General features: G+C 56.8%; 1 protein-coding gene across 1 annotated transcript; it reads left to right on the top strand.

Moving 5' to 3' along the window:
• The first annotated feature begins 1,062 nt into the window (after positions 1 to 1,062).
• On the top strand, positions 1,063 to 20,351 carry COLGALT1 (collagen beta(1-O)galactosyltransferase 1). The gene is made up of 12 exons (XM_081092435.1): positions 1,063 to 1,346; positions 2,533 to 2,643; positions 3,158 to 3,275; positions 7,871 to 8,005; positions 8,931 to 9,135; positions 11,148 to 11,267; positions 14,682 to 14,758; positions 14,840 to 14,946; positions 15,702 to 15,834; positions 17,041 to 17,168; positions 18,288 to 18,494; positions 18,759 to 20,351. Exons 1-12 carry the CDS (start codon positions 1,081 to 1,083, stop codon positions 19,024 to 19,026), a joined length of 1,875 nt encoding a protein of 624 aa, XP_080948561.1. The 5' UTR covers positions 1,063 to 1,080; the 3' UTR covers positions 19,027 to 20,351.
• The last annotated feature ends 291 nt before the right edge of the window (positions 20,352 to 20,642 follow it).

Genomic DNA, 20,642 nt, shown 5'->3' with positions numbered 1-20,642 from the left:
TTTTTAAAATATATTTTTATTGATTTCAGATAGGAAGGAGGAGAGAGATAGAAACATCAACGATGAGAGGGAATCCTGCACGGCCCCTACCGGGGATCGAGCCCCCAACCCGAGCATGTGCCCTTGACTGGAATCGAACCTGGGACCCTTTAGTCTGCAGGCGGACGCTCTATCCACTGAGCCAAACCAGCCAGGGCCTGAGCATCATTCATAACATTTAATTTTAAGAATAACCCCAACACAATCAGAAAATACACCCAGAATTGGAAAACAGTCTCCTGGTAACATTTCCATGGAAAAGCCATCCTGCCTCTGGGCACGTGCTCAGCACGTGAAAGCATCACGTGGCTCCTCTTTACGCCAGCCCTGCGGGGTCAGCAGAACCCTGGTTTACAGTGGACACAGGAAGGCTCACACAGCAGCCCATGCAGGGCGGCTGGGGACACCAGGGTCCACGCGCTTAATACCCAATAAGCCTGGAGGGCACCCCAGCGAGGCGGGGGCCCAGGATGATAAAACCTGCGTTGCAGCCAGGGACACCGAGGCTCAGATCTTCCGGTCCTAATTACCCAGGTCCGCCTGGTACCGCCCAGGGATTGTACGAATAAAAGTTGGGTGGGCCCTGGAAGTTTGCTCAGTGGTTAGAGCCTCGGGCTGCGGACTGAAGGGTCACGGGTTCGACTCCTGGTCAAGGCATGCACCTCCGTGGCAGGCTCCCCAGCCCCGGTAGGGGGTGTCTCTCTCACGTGGCTGTTTCTCTCTCCCCCTCCTCCCTCCCTTCCACTCTCTCTAGAAATCGTTGGAAAAAAACATCCTCGATGAGGATTTCATAAAACCATGTTGGACGGGGCATCAAGCGCGGGTGCCGCGGAGGCAGTGGGTCGCAGGTCAGACAGACACTGAACTCGGTGCCTTTAAGGCGTCCGGAGGCGGGGCCTGGAAGGCGGGCCCAGATGCCCGATCCCAGCCCGGCGCTCTCCTCCCCTTTAAGGCGCGGCAGCGGCGGGACTCCGACGGCCCCTTTAAGGCGCGGCCCTCGTCTGCCGGCAGAAAAGAGGCTTAAAGGAGACGCGTGGCGCGATGGCGGCGACCCCACGCGCGTGCCGGCGGTGCGGGCGGCCGCGCCCGGAGCTGCTGCTGCTGCTGCTGCTGCTGGCGCTGCCGCCTCCAGGGGGCCCGCCGGGCGCCGCCGCCTACTTCCCGGAGGAGCGCTGGAGCCCCGAGTCGCCGCTGCAGGCGCCGCGCGTGCTCATCGCGCTGCTGGCGCGCAACGCGGCCCACGCGCTGCCGGCCACGCTGGGCGCGCTGGAGCGGCTGCACCACCCGCGGGAGCGCACGGCTCTGTGGTGAGTGCGGCGCCGCCGAGTCCGGCCGGCTGCCGGGTCGGCGGGTCCGCCCCGCGCGCGTCCCGCCAGCTGTCCTGGCCCCGGGCAGGGCGGGCCAGACCCATGCGTGCCTTCTGCTTCTTGTCCCCCAGCTGCGCACCAGACCACGCGTGCCTTTTCCTGCTGTCCCGACCCCCGCCCTCGCTGTCCCGCATACGAATGGGCAAGACCCCCCTTTGCCTGCCGGCCCCCATGAGGGCAGATCCGGGACCACACCCAGGCAGGCCGCCCTGCCTCACCCTCTCAACCCGCAGGCTCCCGGGAAGGGGGCCCGGGGCCGCCAGGGCGCGGCTGTGGCCCACATTGCACCTCCCCAGCTGTAGATCTTTGCACTCCTGCCCGAATCAGGCCTTCTAACCGGAGCGGGGGCGGGGGATGGCCCCTTCCTGGAGGGGGAACGGGGTACCCAGCGCTGCCCTCATGGTTACTGTTGTCACCGCGGTCCTTGTTGGCAACTTAGTAACGGTTCACGTGGGAAAATAGCCCTGGGCTCCACGTCAAACCAGATTCCCAGGTGTCCCTGTCTCTGCCCCAGACTCCCTGGCCTGGATCACCCACGCGCAGGGTTTGTTGAGGTGGTGGTGTTCATCGGAGAGCCTGGAGGAAGGTGGATGGGACCGTGTGATGTCGCTGTATTTTTATTAAGTCTCACATATTTAGTGCCTACGCTTCTTATAAGATCCTAGATCAGTGGTTCTCAACCTTCTGGCCCTTTAAATACGGTTCCTCATGGTGTGACCCAACCATAAAATTATTTTCGTTGCTACTTCATAACTGTCATGTTGCTACTGTTATGGATCGTCATGTAAATATCTGATCTGCAGGATGGTCTTAGGCGACCCCTGTGAAAGGGTCGTTCGACCGCCAAAGGGGTCGCGACCCACAGGTTGAGAACCGCGGCCCTAGATGCTCAGTAGTACTAATAGTGTCTCCGGTGTTTTTCTAAAGGAGCTTGTTTAATCTCTGCAGCCGAGTGAGGTGTCCTCACCCCGTGTGATGAGGAGCCTGAGGCACGGAGGGGGACGCGCCTGGCCCGTCCGTGTAGCGGAGAGCAGGCTGAGCCAGGGCGCGGAGCCCAGGTTCGGGTCTGCTCCCCTGCCCTGGTTTGGGCTCCCCAACCTCCCTGACTGTCCCCCTCCGCCCGCAGGGTGGCCACAGACCACAACTCAGACAACACAACGGCCGTGCTGCGGGAATGGCTGGTGGCCGTGAAGAACCTGTACCACTCGGTGGAGTGGCGGCCGGCAGAGGAGCCCCGGTGAGTGCCAGGCCCTGCCCTGAGCGAGCCCTCCCCGTCGGACTCCGCTGCACCCCTGCCCACACGCCCTCCATGCACGGATTCCCATTGTCCGGCCTCAGAACCCTGGCCCCTCCGCCCAGGCTCTCTGGCCAGTTCTGCAGCCTTAAGTGCCCGCCCTGGCTCCTCTGACTCCTCTGACCTGCCCTCAGCTTCGCAGATTCTGAGTCTGGGAGGACGGGTTCCCCTTTCCTTTCGCTCTGTGTTCTCTCGCAGTGGCTCTGCCTCCTCCTGAGCCTTCTTCCTTCTCTATCGATTGCCCAGAAGTCCTCCCCTCCGGGCGTTGGCACTAGCCGGCCCCCTGCTGCAGACATACCTGCCTCCTCCCGTGTGCCCGGTGCTTGCTTCTTCCCAGCCTGCAGATCCAGCTTAGCCGACCCCTCCGCCAGGAACCCACCTCTGGCCGCCCTGCAGCCCGGCCCTGTCTGGGCTCCGCAGTGCCTGTGCCTCCCCCCATCACAGCTGCCTCCCCCAGGTCCTACCAAGATGAGGAGGGCCCCAAGCACTGGTCCGATGCTCGCTACGAGCACGTCATGAAGTTGCGCCAGGCGGCGCTGAAGTCTGCCCGGGACATGTGGGCTGATTACATCTTGGTGAGTTTCCCGGCCCGTGGGTCACAGAAGGCGCCTGGGGTGTCCGAAGGGAAGGCAGAGCAGTGAGTGTGGAGACTCCTGAACTCCGGTTTACGGAGGGGGAAACTGAGGCACCAGAGGGGGTGTGAGCTGTCAGAGGCGATCCGGCTGGTTAGGTGGAGGATTTGGGATTCAACCAGGGGACCCTGGGCTCCTAACCAGCCGATGCGTCCCCCATTGTCCTCTGTGGTTGGACACTCGGTTCGTCTCTGCTTTTATCGCCATCATGAGTTGTAAGGAGCAGCTATCGGGTCACCGGATCTCCACACACCCTCAGTGACACTGCCTGGGTCACTGCAAGAAGCAGGAAGGTGGGTTGGGGACAGGGGGAACTGCTGAGCTGCTGAATCCTGGTTTTTACTTCCTCCTCCTGGGCCAGTTTTGCCTCTGGGAAGGCGGGGACGTCGAGTGTTCAACGAAATCATGCTGGATAAGTGCCCACAGGTCCCGGGCCTTCCTGTTTGCTTGACCTGGGCGTGACTCCCTCCCCTGGTGCAGATGGGGAGGGAGTTTATGACAGGGAGGTCATGCTGTGATGCCAGTCTGGCTGGTTTTGTGTACACGCCAGGCCCTGAGTTGAAGTCTGTACCTTTTTTATTTATCAATCAACACACATTTATGAGCCCCTACCAGTGCCCTCCTGCCGAGGCCTGGGACACAGGCTGAGCCCCACCTTGCTGGCGTCCCGGGAAAGGTGGATGTGACCGGAAAAACCAAACAGAGAGGCACCATCAGAAGGCAGCGGTGCTGTGAAGTTGTAGACGGGCATTTGGTGGTGAATCAGTGTCCTGGGGCCGCTGGGACAGAGCCCCACACGCTGGGGGACTGTGCTCTGGGAAGTGTATTATCTCAGTTCTGGAGGCTGGAAGTCTGAAATCCAGGTGTCAGCAGGGCTGTGCTCCCCCAAAAAGCTCCAAGGGAGGATCCTCTCTGCCTCCTCCAGCTCCAGGAGGCTCGGGCATCCTTGGCTTGTGGCTGCATCGCTCCAGTCTCTGCCTTTGTGGTCACATGGCCTTCTCTCCTGTGTGTCTCTTCTCTTCTTCTGAGGTCACCAGTCATTGCATGGAGGGCCCACCGTAGTCCAGTACGACCCCATCTTACATTTTTACTAAATCTGCAAAGACTGTATTTCCAAATAAGGCCATAGCCACCTATACGAGGAGTTAGGACTCCCAACATTCAACCTCCAACAGATGGCCTAGCCAGGGTGGGGTGATGAGTGAGCAGGGTTGGGGGCCTTCCTTAGGAGGGGACCCCAGCAGAGATCGAAAGGAGCAACGGAGCCAGCCTTAGGGGAAGCCGGAGGACAGTGTCTGAGGCAGAGGGAACAGCAGGCAGCAAGCTTTGGATGTTCAAGGACTGTGAGGAGGCGAGTGTGGCTGGAATGGCCTAATGAGGGAGCGGTAGAGGGGGTGATACCGAGATGGTGGGTGGGGGCTGGCCTATGCAGGTTGAGGGAAAGATTTGGTTTTCACTCTGATGGTAGTAGGGAGCCACGGAAGGTATGTAAGCAGGGGAGGGCTGTGTTCTAATTTATGATTCTCAGAGCCCCTGTCCAGGAGTGGGGACAGCAGGACGCTGGGGTGGAGGCCTGAGGGATGGGGCTGTGGAGAAAGGCAGGTGGGTCAGGCCCTGCTTGGGGACTAGATGTGAGGATGCCAGGAAGATCCCAGGCCCCTGGCCTGAGCCCTCTGGGGAGGAGAGAGCTGTCTCCTGGGAAGAGGAGGGCTCCTCCTGGGCCCTGTAGGTTGATACTTCCTGAGACCATTTTACAGATGGGAAAGTAGAGGCTTGGAGAGGGAGGTTTCACTGGCTGGGCTGGCACAGAGGTGGGACTGGCCCTGCCTGGCGCCATCCTGCATGGGGCCGCCGCGCCTGTTTTGTTTCCATGGTTTGAGGTTGACTGTTTTTCGCTTTTCCCCTCAGCAAACCTGGGTAGAACGCCAGGTGTTGGTTCAAAACTCAAAGCAGCTTTTGACACCCCATGTCATTTTTGAAATCGGGGACTTTGGAAGTCCGTATTGGGATGTGAAATCACTTGTCCAGTGTTTTAAAATTATTGTTAAAAGGGCCTCTTTTTTCCTTCTCTTTTTACAAACGCTATCGGCGTTGCTTGTAAGAAAATCTAGAAGAAAAAATAAGGAGTTTAGGAAAGAAGGAAACAAACCTCGTAATCTTACCTTTCAGAGAGACTGAAATTGAGGTGCAATTTACAGAACATAAAATTAGCCTTTTAAACCATGTAATCGAGTGGTTTCTGGCACATTCACAGTGTTGTACAACCATCATCCCTGTCTAGTTCCAGAACCTCCCGTCATCCCCACACAGTCACCCCCACGCCCCCTCCCTCCCATCCTGGCAGCCACGGTCTGCTCTCCGTCTCTGGACTTGCCAGTTCTGGGCGCTCTGTGTGCATGGAGTACACAGCACATGGCCTTTAGGGCCTGGCTTCTCTCAGCGTGTTTTCAAGGTTCTTCCATGTTGTAGCCTAAGTGCTTCTGTCCTTTCTATGGCTGAGCAATACTCCATTGTGTGGCCAGACCCCGTTTTGGTTATCCATTCATCTGTTGGACACTGACATTGTTTCCACCTCCTGGCAATGGTGAATCCTGCTGTTTTGAACATAACTGTTCATGTATCTGTCGGAGTCCCTGTTTCCAGTTCTCTTGCTCTATCCTCAGGGATGGACTTGTTGGGTCACATGATAACTATGTTCTTAACTTTTTGAGGACTGTTAAAAACAGTCTCAAAACAGTCTGGACTGTTCCAGCTGCTTTTTTTAAAAAAATATATTTTGCCAAACCGGTTTGGCTCAGTGGATCGAGCGCCGGCCTGCGGACTCAAGGGTCCCAGGTTCGATTCCGGTCAGGGGCTTGTGCCTTGGTTGCGGGCACATCCCCACTGGGGGGTGTGCAGGAGGCAGCTGGTCAATCTCTCTCATCGATGTTTCTAACTCTCTATCCCTCTCCCTTCCTCTCTGTAAAAAATCAATATATTTTATTCCTTGACCGGAATCAAACCCGGGGAGTCCCCAGGCCGATGCTCTATCCACTGAGCCAAACCGGCTAGGGCCCAGCTGCTTTTACTGCACATACATCCAGAGGTCAGAATGTAAATGTCCGCAGGGGGCTGGGTGGGGAACATACGCACCTGCGCAGCCTGTCCCAGGGCTGCCCCTCCTGTCTCCAGCTGAGGGTCCCGTGCTGCCTGCTGTTCCATGGTGCTAGAGGAGCCTGGAATGCCAGTGTCTGCTGTTGTTTTCCTCAAGTGACTCAAATGCTCTAAAAAGCCCCTGTGAGTAACAGAATACATCTTTAAAAAATATATCCTTTTGCCGAAACCGGTTTGGCTCAGTGGATAGAGCGTCGGCCTATGGACTGAAGGGTCCCGGGTTCGATTCCGGTCAAGGGCATGTACCTGGGTTGCGGGCACATCCCCAGTAGGAGATGTGCAGGAGGCAGCTGATTGATGTTTCTCTCTCATCGATGTTTCTAACTCTCTATCTCTCTCCCTTCCTCTCTGTAAAAAATCAATAAAATATATTTTAAAAAAATATCCTTTTATTGATTTCAGAGAGGAAGGGAGAAAGAGAGAGAGAGAGATAGAAAGATCAATGATGAGAGAAAATCACTGATTGGCTGCCTCCTGCATGCCCCCTACTGGGGATCAAGCCCACAGCCCAGGCATGTGCCCTGACTGGGAATCGAACAGTGACCTCCTGGATCATAGATTGATGCTCAACCACTGAGTCACATTGGCCTGGCCAGATGCATGTTTTTTTTTTGTTTTTGTTTTTTATTGATTTCAAAGAGGAAGGAAGAGGGAGAGAAAGAGATAGAAACATCAATGATGACTGAGAATCGTTCATCAACTGCCTCCTGCACGCCCCAACATTGGGGATCGAGCCCACAACCCTGGCATGTGCCCTTGACCGGAATTGAACCCAGGACCCTTCAGTCTGCAGGCTGACGCTCTGTCCACTGAGCCAAACCAGCCAGGGCCAGATGCGTTTCTTAAAAACCATCTCCTAGTCGTTCTGTATGGGACCTGCAGGACAGAAACTTCCTTACCTAATTGTTCCAAACCTTTTTTCTTTGTAACAAACAAGTTACCATTTTTTTACCCCAACATTCAAGGTGTTAAAGCAAAATAAAGTATCTATTTTTATGAACTTTTTATTGGCATCTAACTCACAGAGAAAAAAGTGTATTCCTCTCAGAGGTGGTCTCTGGCCCACCCCTCCTCTTCACTGACCAGCTGCCTGTAGTAAACGTTCCCTCTGATGGAGCCACATGGCCCGCCCCCGTCATGTCCGGTATCTCAACAGCGCCCTGTCTGGGACCCATTTGTGTTTCATGTGGCCCATTCCTGTCCCTTCCGTAGCAGCCCGTTTCTTTGTGTGGCTGTAACGTGGCTTGTTACTAAGGTAGAGCTGTGGGTTGGGGCACCGGACGGTTCTTCAGACCCCAGGACGCTGCCTCTGCCCATCATTCCGAGCTGTGGCCCAGCCGGTCACTCCAGCAGCTCCCAGTGATGTCCTGTTGGATGTTTTGTAGTTTGTGGACGCAGACAACCTGATCCTGAACCCTGACACGCTGACGCTGCTCATCGCCGAGAACAAGACGGTGGTGGCGCCCATGCTGGATTCCCGGGCTGCGTACTCCAATTTCTGGTGTGGGATGACTTCCCAGGTCAGGCGCCCGCTTGGGTAGCGCAGGGGGCTTGGGGTGCTGGGGGCTGGGCCAAGCAAGTGGGGCCGAACTTATTACCACACCAGCTCATGGTGAGCGTTTCACACCTTCGTGATCGTCCTTAGTCCACACGGTAGGGAGTGGTGGTGCCCGGATGGGATGGCAGGCACGGCTTGATTCAGACGTTCAGACAGCTTCCTGTCTTCCTCCACCCCTGGGTGGCTTCATTTTCAGACCCTGGGGAACTATCCCAGCAGCTTCCCGCTGAAGTCCTCTCGGACTGGCCTTGTCCATCTCTCCTCCCACCCCTGGACCAGTTCCTGAAGCCAAGAGCTCTTTATTTTTGTTTTTAGTTGTAGGCCAGTTTAATGTGAAAACCTTTTTCGGCTTTTAAATTTCCTCCTTCATAGGCTGCCTTTCTTTTTTTTTTTTTTTTTTTAAATATATTTTATTGAACCTTTACAGAGAGGAAGGTAGAGGGATAGAGAGTTAGAAACATCCATGAGAGAGAAACATCGATCAGCTGCCTCCTGCACACCTCCTACTGGGGATGTGCCCGCAACCCAGGTACATGCCCTTGACCGGAATCGAACCTGGAACCCTTCAGTCCGCAGGCCGACGCTCTATCCACTGAGCCAAACCGGTTTCGGCTAGGCTGCCTTTCTGACGGGAAGTGTGGGGCCAGGTCTGCAAGTAGACAGCTGTTTTTTCTTCTATCTGCCATTGTCCCGTTAGCCCAGGCGCCGGGGGCGGAGCCTGTCACCGACCACGCCCAGAGCCGGTGCTCGGGGAAGGCCCACCCTAGGCAGGAGCTGGCACCGGCCTCGCTCTCTAGGTGTTCCGTGTCTCTCGTGTCTCTCGTTGTCCTGGGTCGCAGGCCTCCTCCCCTCAGGGGACCCCTGCAGAACTCCGCCCCTCCCCGCAGGGCTACTACAAGCGCACACCGGCCTACATCCCCATTCGCAAGCGGGACCGCCAGGGCTGCTTCGCGGTCCCCATGGTGCACTCGACCTTCCTGGTCGACCTGCGGAAGGCGGCGTCCAGGAGCTTGGCGTTCTACCCGCCACACGCGGACTATACCTGGGCCTTCGATGACATCATCGTTTTCGCCTTCTCCTGCAAGCAGGCAGGTGAGCCCTGGGGGGTTGCTGTCCCGGGATGTCATCTGGTCGGTTCTCTGGAATCTGAGCTGAACATGTCCCCGCAGAGGCCACAGAAGGTCCACAGAATGTGCGCAGGGTCCCGGTGGCTGCAGGTGGGGGTGTGTCCAGGTGTTCAGATGGTGGCCACAGACCCATTCTTTCTCCAGCCCTGGCTTTGCTGAGGGTCTTCACCTCCCAGGTCTAAAGGGGACCTACTTATGGAAGGTTATTTTCAACAGTATTTTCTTACGTTCTCCCAATTTTCTGTGGTTGGACGTAACCGTTCCCTAATTGTATAATTATGAAAAAGCCCTTTAGAGAGAACGAGAACACAGCCGTATGCTAACCCGCCATTTACTTTAAATCAAGGGTTATTAGCAAACGGTGGCCAGCAGGCCAGATCTGACCCACCATCTGTTTCTGTATGGCTACAAGCTAAGAATGGTTTTTATGTCTTTAAACGGTTGGAAGAAAACATGAAGAGAATAGTAATAGTTTGTGACATCGGAAACTGCATGAAGTTCAGATTTCGGTGCCTATCGGGGAGGTTTCACTGGCACGCTGCCACACCCGTGTATTTAAGTGTGGTCTATGGCTGCCTCCACATCCCAAGGGCAGGGTTAAGTTGTTAAGACAGACTGTCAGGCCAGCAGCCTAAAAGATCTATACCAGTGGTCGGCAGACTGCGGCTCTTTGTTCCCTTGAGTGTGGCTCTTCCACAAAATACCACGTGCGGGCGTGCACATACAGTGCGATTGAAACTTCGTGGCCCATGCGCAGAAGTCGGTATTTTGTGGAAGAGCCACACTCAAGGGGCCAAAGAGCCGCATGTGGCTTGCGAGCCGCAGTTTGCTGACCACTGATCTATACCATCTACCCTCATTATGTAAAAGCTAGCCAGTTAAAGTGAAAATTGTTTTCATTGACTTATTAACTTTTTTAAAAATATATATTTTATTGATTTTTTACAGAGAGGAAGGGAGAGGGATAGAGAGTTAGGAACACCGATGAGAAAGATTGATCAGCTACCTCCTTCACACCCCCTACTGGGGATGTGCCTGCAACCAAGGTACATGCCCTTGACCGGAATCGAACCTGGGACCCTTCAGTCTGCAGGCCGATGCTCTATCCACTGAGCCAAACCGGTTAGGGTGACTTATTAACTTTTTAAAATACACACTCAGTATAAAAATTTAAACCATCCAGAAAAAGACAAATGCAGATGGAGGTCACCTTACTGACATTTTATCCAACTGCATCCCATTTTTGTGCAGAAATGTGCATCAGCCCCAGCCAGTTTGGCTCAGTGGATAGAGCGTTGGCCTGTAGACCGAAGGGTTCTGGGTTCGATTCCTGTCAAGGGCACATGCCTCAGTTGCAGGATCCTCCCTGGCCTGGGCCCTGGTCAGGGAGTGTGCAGGAGGCAACCAATCGATGTGTTTCTCTCACATCGGTATCTCTCTCTGTCTTTCCTTCTCTCTTCTACTCTCTCTAAAAGTCAATGGAAAAATATCCTCGGGTGAGGATTTTTTAAAAAAAGAAAAAGAAATGTGCATCTTTTTTATTTTTAATCCTCACCAGAGGACATGCTGAGAGAGAGGGGGGGGGAGAGACATTGACATGAACAAGAAACATTGACCAGGTTGCCTTCTGTACCTGCCCCGACCGGGAAACAAACCCGATACCTGGGCATGTGCCCTGACCGGGAATCGAACCCTCACCTCCTGGTTCATAGGTTGACACTCAACCACTGAGCCACACCAGCCGGGCCTAAGGTGCTTTCTCACAGTTCTGATCGTCAGTGTCTCGCCTGCCAGCGGGAACCCCTGTCCTCACTCCACGTCCCAGGTGGAGGTCTGAGGGGTTTCTGCGGGTTGCTGGGAAAAGCGGGTGGGACTCCTTTGCTTTCCACCCCACACTGGGCTGTGAGGCTGACGCCGTGGTCAGAGGGGGCCACTGCCACCTTGTTGCTCAGCTTTGATTGTTGTTTTTGGCCCCAGAGGTCCAGATGTACGTGTGCAACAAGGAGATGTACGGCTTCCTGCCAGTGCCGCTGCGGTCGCATAGCACCCTCCAGGATGAGGCTGAGAGCTTCATGCACGTACAGCTGGAGGTTATGGGTGAGTCCGTCCACACTGCCCTTTCTCTGTCATCACACATCCACACCCTGAACGCTGCTTGAGCACCTGCTGGGTGCTAGTGCCTTTGCCAGGCACGGGGAACCTGGCATGAACAAGGTGGACAGTTGTCCCTGCTCTCAGGGAGCACTGGCTTGCAGCAGCTGGGCATGGCAGTCAGGGTGGGCTTCCAGGAGGAGGTGGCATTAAGAGGCAGAGTGAGTAGTAGTTAGCCAGAAGGGGATTATAGCCAGAGGGAGCATTCTGCAGACTGGGAGGCTAGGGGGACACGAGCTCAGGGAGCAGGCAGGGTCAGCGGGGGCAGAAGTGGGGCTGCTGAGCGGGTAGAGCTGGCGGGCCAGGGCAGCGGCCTTAGGCACTGCTTTCCTCAGGGGCAGTCAGGAGCCATGGAGGGTATGGGTGCAGGGAGGACAGAAGGTTTTCACTGGTGAACCTTTATGTGCACGGCAGTGTCTGGGCCTTTTGGGCCATTTCTAAACCTCACACCCATTACTTATTTAATACATATCGTATGTGTATACTTTTGTTTTACTTGAATACATCTATTTTAAAAAGGGAATTACATATTTTTACCGTAGTCGCAAGCTCATGTCTTTCCAGTAAATAAATCTGTAAATTATTAAACTAGCAGCCCTACCTCTGGTGGCCCCGAGATGCGTTGAGCACACAGGGCCGAGCTGCCATCAAGTTGCTCGAGGAGCGGCCTCCTGGTGGACGTGGGGTGTCTCCAGAGCAAGAGGACAGTGGGGCAGTGTCACTTCCGGGGCGCTCTGCCCTCCACTGGCCACACATCTCAGAGAAGGCCTGCAGAGCAGCACCCCCGCCCCCACTGCACAGATGGGGAGGGTCCAGGCTCCCGCTGCTGGTCTCAGTTGCCTCCCTCTTACCTGCTTCTAGAAGGTTGTGTGTGTGTGTGTGTGTGTGTGTGTGTGTGTGTGTGTGTCCCTGGTGGCTGAAGGTGGAATGGCACACTCCCTGTTTGGTCTTTTGAAATGACCGAGGTCACCAGGGTGGAGACCCCACAATACCCAGGTGTCTGTCACATGCAGAAGCTCGGGCCTAGGCCAGGAGCCCCCCGGGCCACTGTCCCGAGAGAGAGGCCTCTGCTTGGCGCCCACTCCCACCTGCGGCTGGACCCTGGAGCATCCCTGTGGCTGCCATGGTTTTCCTCATTTAAATTTCACCTCTATTTCTGTTACTGTTTCTGGTCAAGAAGCCGTTAACACTGCTGCTGTACACTCCACCGTGACAGAGGCATGAATGCCCTCCTGCTTCTCTCTTGAGGGCCAGAGCTGAGCACACAGAACAGATGGGAGGAGGGCCCGGGGGGTTCAGATGTGTGTGTACATCCTTCCTCTGTGAAAGCACGGTTCCGCTCCGTCCGCGTGTGGGGACCCGGCCCTGGGCCGAGCGGGGGTTTTCATGTGTTCGGAGATCTCTCTCACAGTGAAGTTTCAGTGCAGAAAGGCTCAGGGTGACCAGATCCCACCTCCCACTGGCAGTTCTCCCACCACTCACCCTACCCCCAATGGGGGGTTGAGCTGAGGGTCAGACAGAGAACGGATGGGCACCTGGGATTGGGGCCTGTGTCCCAAGATCCCCAAGTCTCGCCGTTGGTGTCAGCCGTCCCAAGGAGAGTGGGGTGCCCAGGAGCTGCGGGACTCGGGGGCGGGGGGAAGCCCTGGGGCGTGGTGGCCTTGGAGGAGGCCCAGGCTGTGGGTGGAAGGTTCTGGGTCAGTCTGGGCCTTGTCCAGGTCTCTAACAGACAGAGGGCCCCGTGTTTGTCCCTTGCGCTCACATGGGGCCTTTGTTTTTGGGGAAGCAGACACCACACTTGGAATCCAGTTGGGCTTTTCTGGGCAGCCTGGGGGGCAGCAGGGACGTCTGCAGGCTCATGTGTACCTGAAAGTCTGGCCCTTCTGGGGGAACCACAGGCATATATATGCCAGGATCGCCGTGGGGATGTGGTCTGAGCAGCTCATGGGGAGCAGTTATGACTGCTCTGACGTTCTGGGCGCACCTTGGCCTGGAGACGTGCCCCTCGGTCAGATGGCCGTCTTCTCCTGTGTCTTCCCTCTGTGTGTCTCTGTGTCCACATTTTCCATTAAAAAAAAAAAAATCCTCACCTGAGGATATGTTTTTATGGATTTTTAGAAGGGGGGGAGAGAAACATTGATATGAGAAACATCAAAATATCGGTCAGTTGCCTCCTGTATATGTCCTGACTGGGAATCAAACCCACAGCCTTTTGGTGTACGGGATGACGCTCCAACCAACTAAGTCACCCGGCCAGTCAAATTTTCTATTTTTTTTTTTAAAGTTTTACATATGAATGGGCTGTCTTTTTTTTTTTTTTTTAATATAGTTTATTGATTTTAGAGAGGAAAGGAGAGGGAGAGAGAGAGAAACATCAATGATGAGAGAGAATCATTGATTGGCTGCCTCTTGCACGTCCCCTACTGGGTGGGGATCAAGCCCGGAACCCAGGCATGTGTCCTTGGTTGGAATCGAACCCGGGACCCTTCAGTCCGCAGGCCGACGCTCTATCCACTGAGCCAAACCAGCTAGGGCCAAGTTTCCATTTTTATCCGGATCCCAGTCATAGTGATTAGGGCCCACGCTAACGACCTCGTTCTACCCTGAACACCTCTGTAAACACCCTGTTTCCAAATAAGAGCACATTCTGGGCTCCTGGGGGTTTGGACACCAACTTAATGTTTGCGGGAGGATGCCTGCCATTCAGCCCACGCAAGTGTGACTCCATGGCATCATTTCGTGAATAACCTCTGAGGTATTATCAGCCCATTTTATAGATGAGGAATCTGAGGCCCGGGTAGGTCAAGGCCTTCATCCTTGGTTCATTCTATGAGCAGTTATTGAGTGCCTGCTGTATGCCGAGCCCTATGTTGGGCACTGGAGACCCAGTGTGCGTGGACAGACTTGGTGTTGATTTCACGGGGCTCACAGTAGACAGCGAGTTAGGATAGCAGGGTGGAGGTTTGATGATGGAAATCCCGGTGCTGTGGGGAGCGGGAGGAGGTACCTGACTCAACCTGAGGGCACTGGGAGACTCACCCCTCCTCAACATGGCATCTTAGCTGAGAACTGGGATAAGGGGAGGAGGAAGGAAGGGTGTTCCAGGCAGAGGCTCAGCATGTGCAAAGGTCCTGAGGTAGGAATGGATGAGGTTGGTGTGCTAACAGCCAGAGTGGGTAGGAGGTGAGGGAGAGACCAGCACCAGGATTATGGTTGGGGACAGGTCAGGCAGTTCTCCAACCTCAGGCTGGTATGGAGCCACGGAGGGGATGCGGAGGGCGCAATGGAAAGAGGTTGGAATGTTCCCCCCGACTGCACCCCATGACCCAAGCCACCCCTCGGCTTCTTTCTGCCCCGCAGTGAAGCACCCCCCAGCAGAGCCCTCCCGGTTTGTCTCGGTGCCTACCAAGATGCCTGACAAGATGGGCTTCGACGAGGTGGGCCAGGCCTTCTGGGGCGGGAGGGGGAAGGGTGGGGAACTTAGGGCTGGAGAGTCCAGCAGAGGCTCTGTGCCACAGGTCTTCATGATCAACCTGAAACGGCGGCAGGACCGGCGGGAACGCATGCTCTGGGCGCTGTGGGCGCAGGAGATCAAGGTCCGGCTGGTGGAGGCTGTGGACGGCAAGTGAGTCCCATCTGAGGGCAGGGGTGTAGACCGTGCCCTGGGGCCATGGGTGGCAGCTGAGCCCTACCCTGGGGAGGGGTGTAGACCGTGCCCTGGGGCCATGGGTGGCAGCTGAGCCCTACCCTGGGGAGGGGTGTAGACCGTGCCCTGGGGCCATGGGTGGCAGCTGAGCCCTACCCTGGGGAGGGGTGTAGACCGTGCCCTGGGGCCATGGGTGGCAGCTGAGCCCTACCCTGGGGAGGGGTGTAGACCGTGCACTGGGGCCATGGGTGGCAGCTGAGCCCTACCCTGGGGAGGGGTGTAGACCGTGCACTGGGGCCATGGGTGGCAGCTGAGCCCTACCCTGGGGAGGGGTGTAGACCGTGCACTGGGGCCATGGGTGGCAGCTGAGCCCTACCCTGGGGAGGGGTGTAGACCGTGCACTGGGGCCATGGGTGGCAGCTGAGCCCTACCCTGGGGAGGGGTGTAGACCGTGCACTGGAGCCATGGGTGGCAGCTGAGCCCTACCCTGCAGACCATGCTGGGATGTAGACCGTGCTGATGGGGCCCTGGTGGAGGGGAAGTGAGTCTGACCCTAGGGGACGGCTGACAGAGCCACACTTGGGTGGCCCGCCCCCCGCAGACCTGGCTGCAGGTCCAGGAGGGGCGCCAGTAGTTGAAGAGGGAAGCAGCTGCTCAGCAGGAGGGCACTGGCCAATGGTGGAGTAGCCGGCAGCATGGGGTGTCCACTGACCCCTTCCTGTCCCCCCTTCCAGAGCCATGAACACCAGCCAGGTGGAGGCACTGGGCATCCAGATGCTGCCCGGCTACCAGGACCCCTACCATGGGCGGCCCCTCACCAAGGGGGAGTTGGGCTGCTTCCTCAGCCACTATAACATCTGGAAGGAGGTGAGTCCAGCAGGTAGAGTGTCTGGCGAAGTGAGTAGGGCAGGGTCCTCCTCGGCCTTCGCACAGCTCAGGGAGGGCATTGCTTGCCCCCCAGGCAGACTCCCAGGCTGCAGCAGGACCCAGGGTCCCTCTTTAGGGAATGTCCTTCCATTGTGTAGATGTGGACACTGAGACTGGGGGAGGGGGGAGCCCAGTTTCCAAGTGTGGCCTCTTCACCCCTAGCTTCTTGCAAATGTCTAGAGCCTGGACTCTGGTCTTGACATTTACTGATAGCTATAGCAGCCATGGTGACATTAACTGGCACAGAGCCCACGCCAGGGGTAGCGCATTAGCCCTGGGGCTTATCAGCCACACTCGGAGAGAGAGGCTGTGGTAGGTGGGGATGCCAGGCTGGGATTCGAACCTGGGACTACAGGCACGAAGCCAGATGCGGTGTCCAGATGCAGGTGGGAGGGTGCTCTGGAGGGGGTGTTCAGGAGTTTCAGGCAATGAGTGCTCGCTAGGGTTGCCCTCTTTTTCTGAGATTCATTGTGGGTGGCATGGGGCAGAGGTGGTGGTGTCCACGCGGCCCTGAAGACAGGAAGCATCTGGGTTTAAGTCCAGCCCTGTGAGCAGGAAGGCTCTTCCCAGCCTGAACTTCAGTTTCCCCATATGACAGTCATGGCCTCCGGGGGCCGTCATGAAGATTCAGGAAACATTTGCCAAGCACCTACTGTGCACCTCGCCTGGTGCTGGTGCTGGGGACATGATAGCCACCGGGACAGACCCAGCCCCCTGCAAGGGCCTCACAGCCCTGGGAAGTGGGCGGACTGATGATAAGCCACAAAGAAACAAATCAGAGTGAAATAAGTGAGATACATCTGGAGAAGGGACCTAGGGCTATGAATTGTCCTCAACTGGCAGCTTTGGGTGGTGGTTGGGAAGGAGCTCCTGGGTGGGCGACATTGGAGCTGAAGCCTAAAGGGTGAGAGGTAGTCTACCTGCCATTGCATGAGGGAGAGGGCTGTGTCAGCTTAGTCCCAGGCCCTGGAATGGGAGGAACAGCCAGGCCCAGGCATGTGTTGTTGAATGTTCTAGAAAGTGGTAGCCTGAGGGGAAGTCAGTCCAGACAGTGGCAGCGAGGGGTGCATTTTCTTCTCGCCTGCTTCCCCAGAGCCTTCAAGCTGAGCTGGCTTCAGGGTTAGGCCTGACCCTGTTCTCCCTCAGGTCGTGGAGAAGGGACTGAAGAAATCGCTGGTCTTCGAGGACGACCTGCGCTTCGAGATCTTCTTCAAGAGGCGCCTGATGAACCTCATGCGGGATGTGGAGAGGGAGGATCTGGACTGGGACCTCATGTGAGTATGGGGCCTGCGGGTGGGGCCATGCCAGGAGGTGTGGCCTGGGGCATGGCCAGAGCCCAGGGGTAAAGTATAGGGTGGGGTGGATTGGAGCCTGGGGTAGGGCCAGAGTTCAGATGTGTGGTCTGGAGCTAGGGCTCTGGGGCCTGGTGTGGAGTGGGTTGGGGCTGAGGTTGGGACCAGGGCTCGGGCATTGTCTGGAGTGGGTGGAACTGGAGCCTCTGTGCCTGAAGGTATCTGTGGGGACTAGCTGGGCCAGCTCTTGGAAGTATGGCAGGAGTGCTCTGTGTGTGTGTGGCCGGTGTGAGGGGCAGACCTGAGGGTAGTCAGGGCTGGAGCGTGGCCTGTGGGGTAGGACCGTGGGAGGATGACCTGGAAGTCTAGGGCCCTGGCTGTGGGGATGAGGCCTCCTCAGGGCTTGGAGACTGGAGGTGTCCTGTGGTGGGTGGGGTGGCGAAGATTTGCCCAGGAAGTCTGTGGGCTGGCCAAGGAGCTGGGGGTGTGGCCTGGGATAGGTGTGGTCAGGACATGGTAGCTAGCTAGAAGCTCAGAGCTGACCCAGTGTGGGAAGTAGCCGGGGAGCCTGGGTCTTAGCCCAGCACTAGGTCAGGTGTGCTCAGCATATCTCTGGAACAGTTCTTTGGGATCTCATATGGGGGGGGCGGGGGTTGGTTCCTCCTCCCCCACTCCCTCTCTCCCTGCAGTGTGCAGGGCCCTGACCGTAACTGCACCCCTTCATTCCCGACTGCTCACCAGACCCTTGCACCTTCCTCTACTGCCACACAGCCCTCTGAGCCCAGAGCAGCTTCCTTTTCAGCCCCTTTCCTCCTTGTAGCACAGCCTCAGAGAATGTCCCAGAAATCCCATTGCCCCCAGCTCCAGATCCTTCCATGGCTCCCTAGTGCCCTAGGGAGAAACCCACCCTCCTCCTCGAAGGCCACAGACCCCTGTCACAGGTTCTGCCAGTCCAGCCACAGTGGCCTCCTTGTTATGCCCCAGACACCCAAGCCTGCTCCCTCCCCAGGGCCGGACAGGGGCTCAATAGGTCCCTGCCTTGCTGGGTTAGCATGCTCTGGTGGGCGGGAGGAGGGTGACGGCCTCAATTCCACACCCCAGCTATGTGGGCCGGAAGCGGATGCAGGTGGAGCACCCCGAGAAGGCTGTGCCCCGCGTGAGGAACCTGGTGGAGGCCGACTACTCCTACTGGACACTGGCCTACGTCATCTCCTTGCAAGGCGCCCGCAAGCTGCTGGCGGCCCAGCCGCTCTCCAAGATGCTGCCCGTGGACGAGTTCCTGCCGGTCATGTTCGACAAGCACCCAGTGTGAGAAGGGGTTGCTCGGGCAGTGGGCTGTGGTCGCAGGCGGCAGTCCTGGAGGGGGCGGGGCATGAGGATCTCGGGGGGGGGGGGGGGGGGAGCGCCCAGGAAGGTGCCGTTTTCTCTGCCCACTTCCTCTGTGCGTCCCCTCCACTTCTGGCTCCATTTGAACCCCATCCCCCTTCTGTCTCAGTCTGTTCCCTTTCACTTCTCCCTCCATCGGTCCCGTCCCCTCGACCCACTGCTGCCCCTTACTCCCTGCCCTTCCAGGTCCGAGTATAAGACCCACTTCTCCCCTCGCAACCTGCGCGCCTTCTCCGTGGAGCCTCTGCTCGTGTTCCCCACGCACTACACGGGGGACGACGGGTACGTGAGCGACACGGAGACCTCGGTTGTGTGGAACAACGAGCACGTCAAGACCGACTGGGACCGCGCCAAGTCCCAGAAGATGAGGGAGCAGCAGGCCCTGAGCCGGGAGGCCAAAAACTCGGATGTGCTCCAGTCCCCGCTGGACAGCGCTGCCCGGGACGAGCTCTGAGGGGCATTGGCCACAGCAGCCTCCATGTGCCTGCTGGGGGCAGCAGGGCCCCTGCGGACCCTGGCAGGCCTGGGAGGGCTCTCCATGCAGGGCGGTGGCCAGCCAGCTCTTGCTCAGCAATCTTGTCCACACAGGCAGCATTAATGGAGTGCCTGCTGTATGCCAGGCATAGTGGTTTGCACTGGGAGACTGGGTGGGAACAAGCCATCGTTCGTCTCCACGTGCCTGACATTTCTTAAGCATCGACTATGTACCGGGTTCGTGGGTGATGGCCGTGAATGAGGCATAATAATTTCCTCAGTGATGATTCAGTCATCAAGCATTTATTGACGACCCCCCCCTCCCCCCAAGAATCAGGCACTAGTGATACACATTCATTTTTTAAAGATTAATTTAAGTATTTATTGAGTGCCTGCTGACGGTTGGGCACCATTTCAGGCTCTGGGAATATTGAGATAAATAAGACACTTTCATTTATTCAAACACATGTCAGGTACCTACTGTGTGCCTGGTACTTGAGACACAAAAGTTCTTATCAACTCCGTGCTGTTATGGAGTGTCTGCTGTGCGCCGGAAGCTGAGCTGGGTGCTAGGCATGGAGACGAACAAGGTGCTTTTCTCTCTTTAATTGGCTTCTCCCCCACTCACCTGAAGAGCACCTACTGTGTGCGCTAGACATCCGTGATACAAAGCAGTATAACCCTTGTTCAGTCACTACATTTGATTCCCCACATGTGTGCTGGGCCCCAGAGATGAACAAAAAGAGTCCTTTCATTTCATGCCTTAGGCATTTATTGAGTGCCTACTGTGTACCAGACCTTGTGGACGCCCAGTGGGGTTAGCGAAGGGTTGAGGTTGAGTCCTTATCCATCCCCCAGTCACCTGAGCTATGTGCAGGTCACCACCCCGGAGGGAGGGTGGCTTCTCTCACCAGGGGCTTCTGCTGGCCCCAGTAACCGCATGGCCGCTTGCAGGCTCCTGCGCCGGCCCCCCTGGAGGGGGCGGGGTGAGGAGGGGGCTGGGTCTCCCGCCTGCTCCTGGTGCTGTTTGCTTGGCCTCCCAGGCCTGCGTCTCAGGTGTGGTGTCCGCCTGCTCAGTGGGGTTCCTCTGTCTAAGCCTTTGGGGGGCTCAGGGGCACTGGGGTGCTGTCTGCACTTGGGCAGGGTGTTCCCCGGCCCAGGCTGGAGGGCTTGCTGCGCCTTCAGCCGGAAGTGAATGTCAGAGCCGGCCAGCGGTGCTTCCCTCTCCGGGATGGACACTGCTTGCTGGGTCGGATCCTGGATAACTTGCTTATTTTTTTATTAAACGGTCCTGGATGGTTTTCACGTAAGTCTGTGTTCTCTTTTATTTTTAATCCTCACCTGAGGATACGTTTACTGATTTTGAGAGAGAGGGGACGGGAGGGAGAGAGAGAACAGGAAACATTGATGGGTTGCCTCCCACATGTGCCCTGACTGGGAATGAACCCACAACCTTTTCGGCGTCTGGGACGGGATGACGCTCCAACCAACCGAGTCGCCAGGCCAGGGCGGTGTTCTCACTGCCGACACACCACACCCAGTCCCCTCGCCCGTTGCCGGCCAAGGTGTGGGCTGCAACCAGTGCCGGAGAGGGGC

This window comes from Myotis nattereri (genome assembly GCF_964212035.1).
Source record: "Myotis nattereri genome assembly, chromosome: 5".
Lineage (NCBI taxonomy): Eukaryota > Metazoa > Chordata > Mammalia > Chiroptera > Vespertilionidae > Myotis > Myotis nattereri.
The sequence above is the reverse complement of the archived record's forward strand: the minus strand, read 5'-3'. Positions and strand labels throughout refer to the sequence as shown.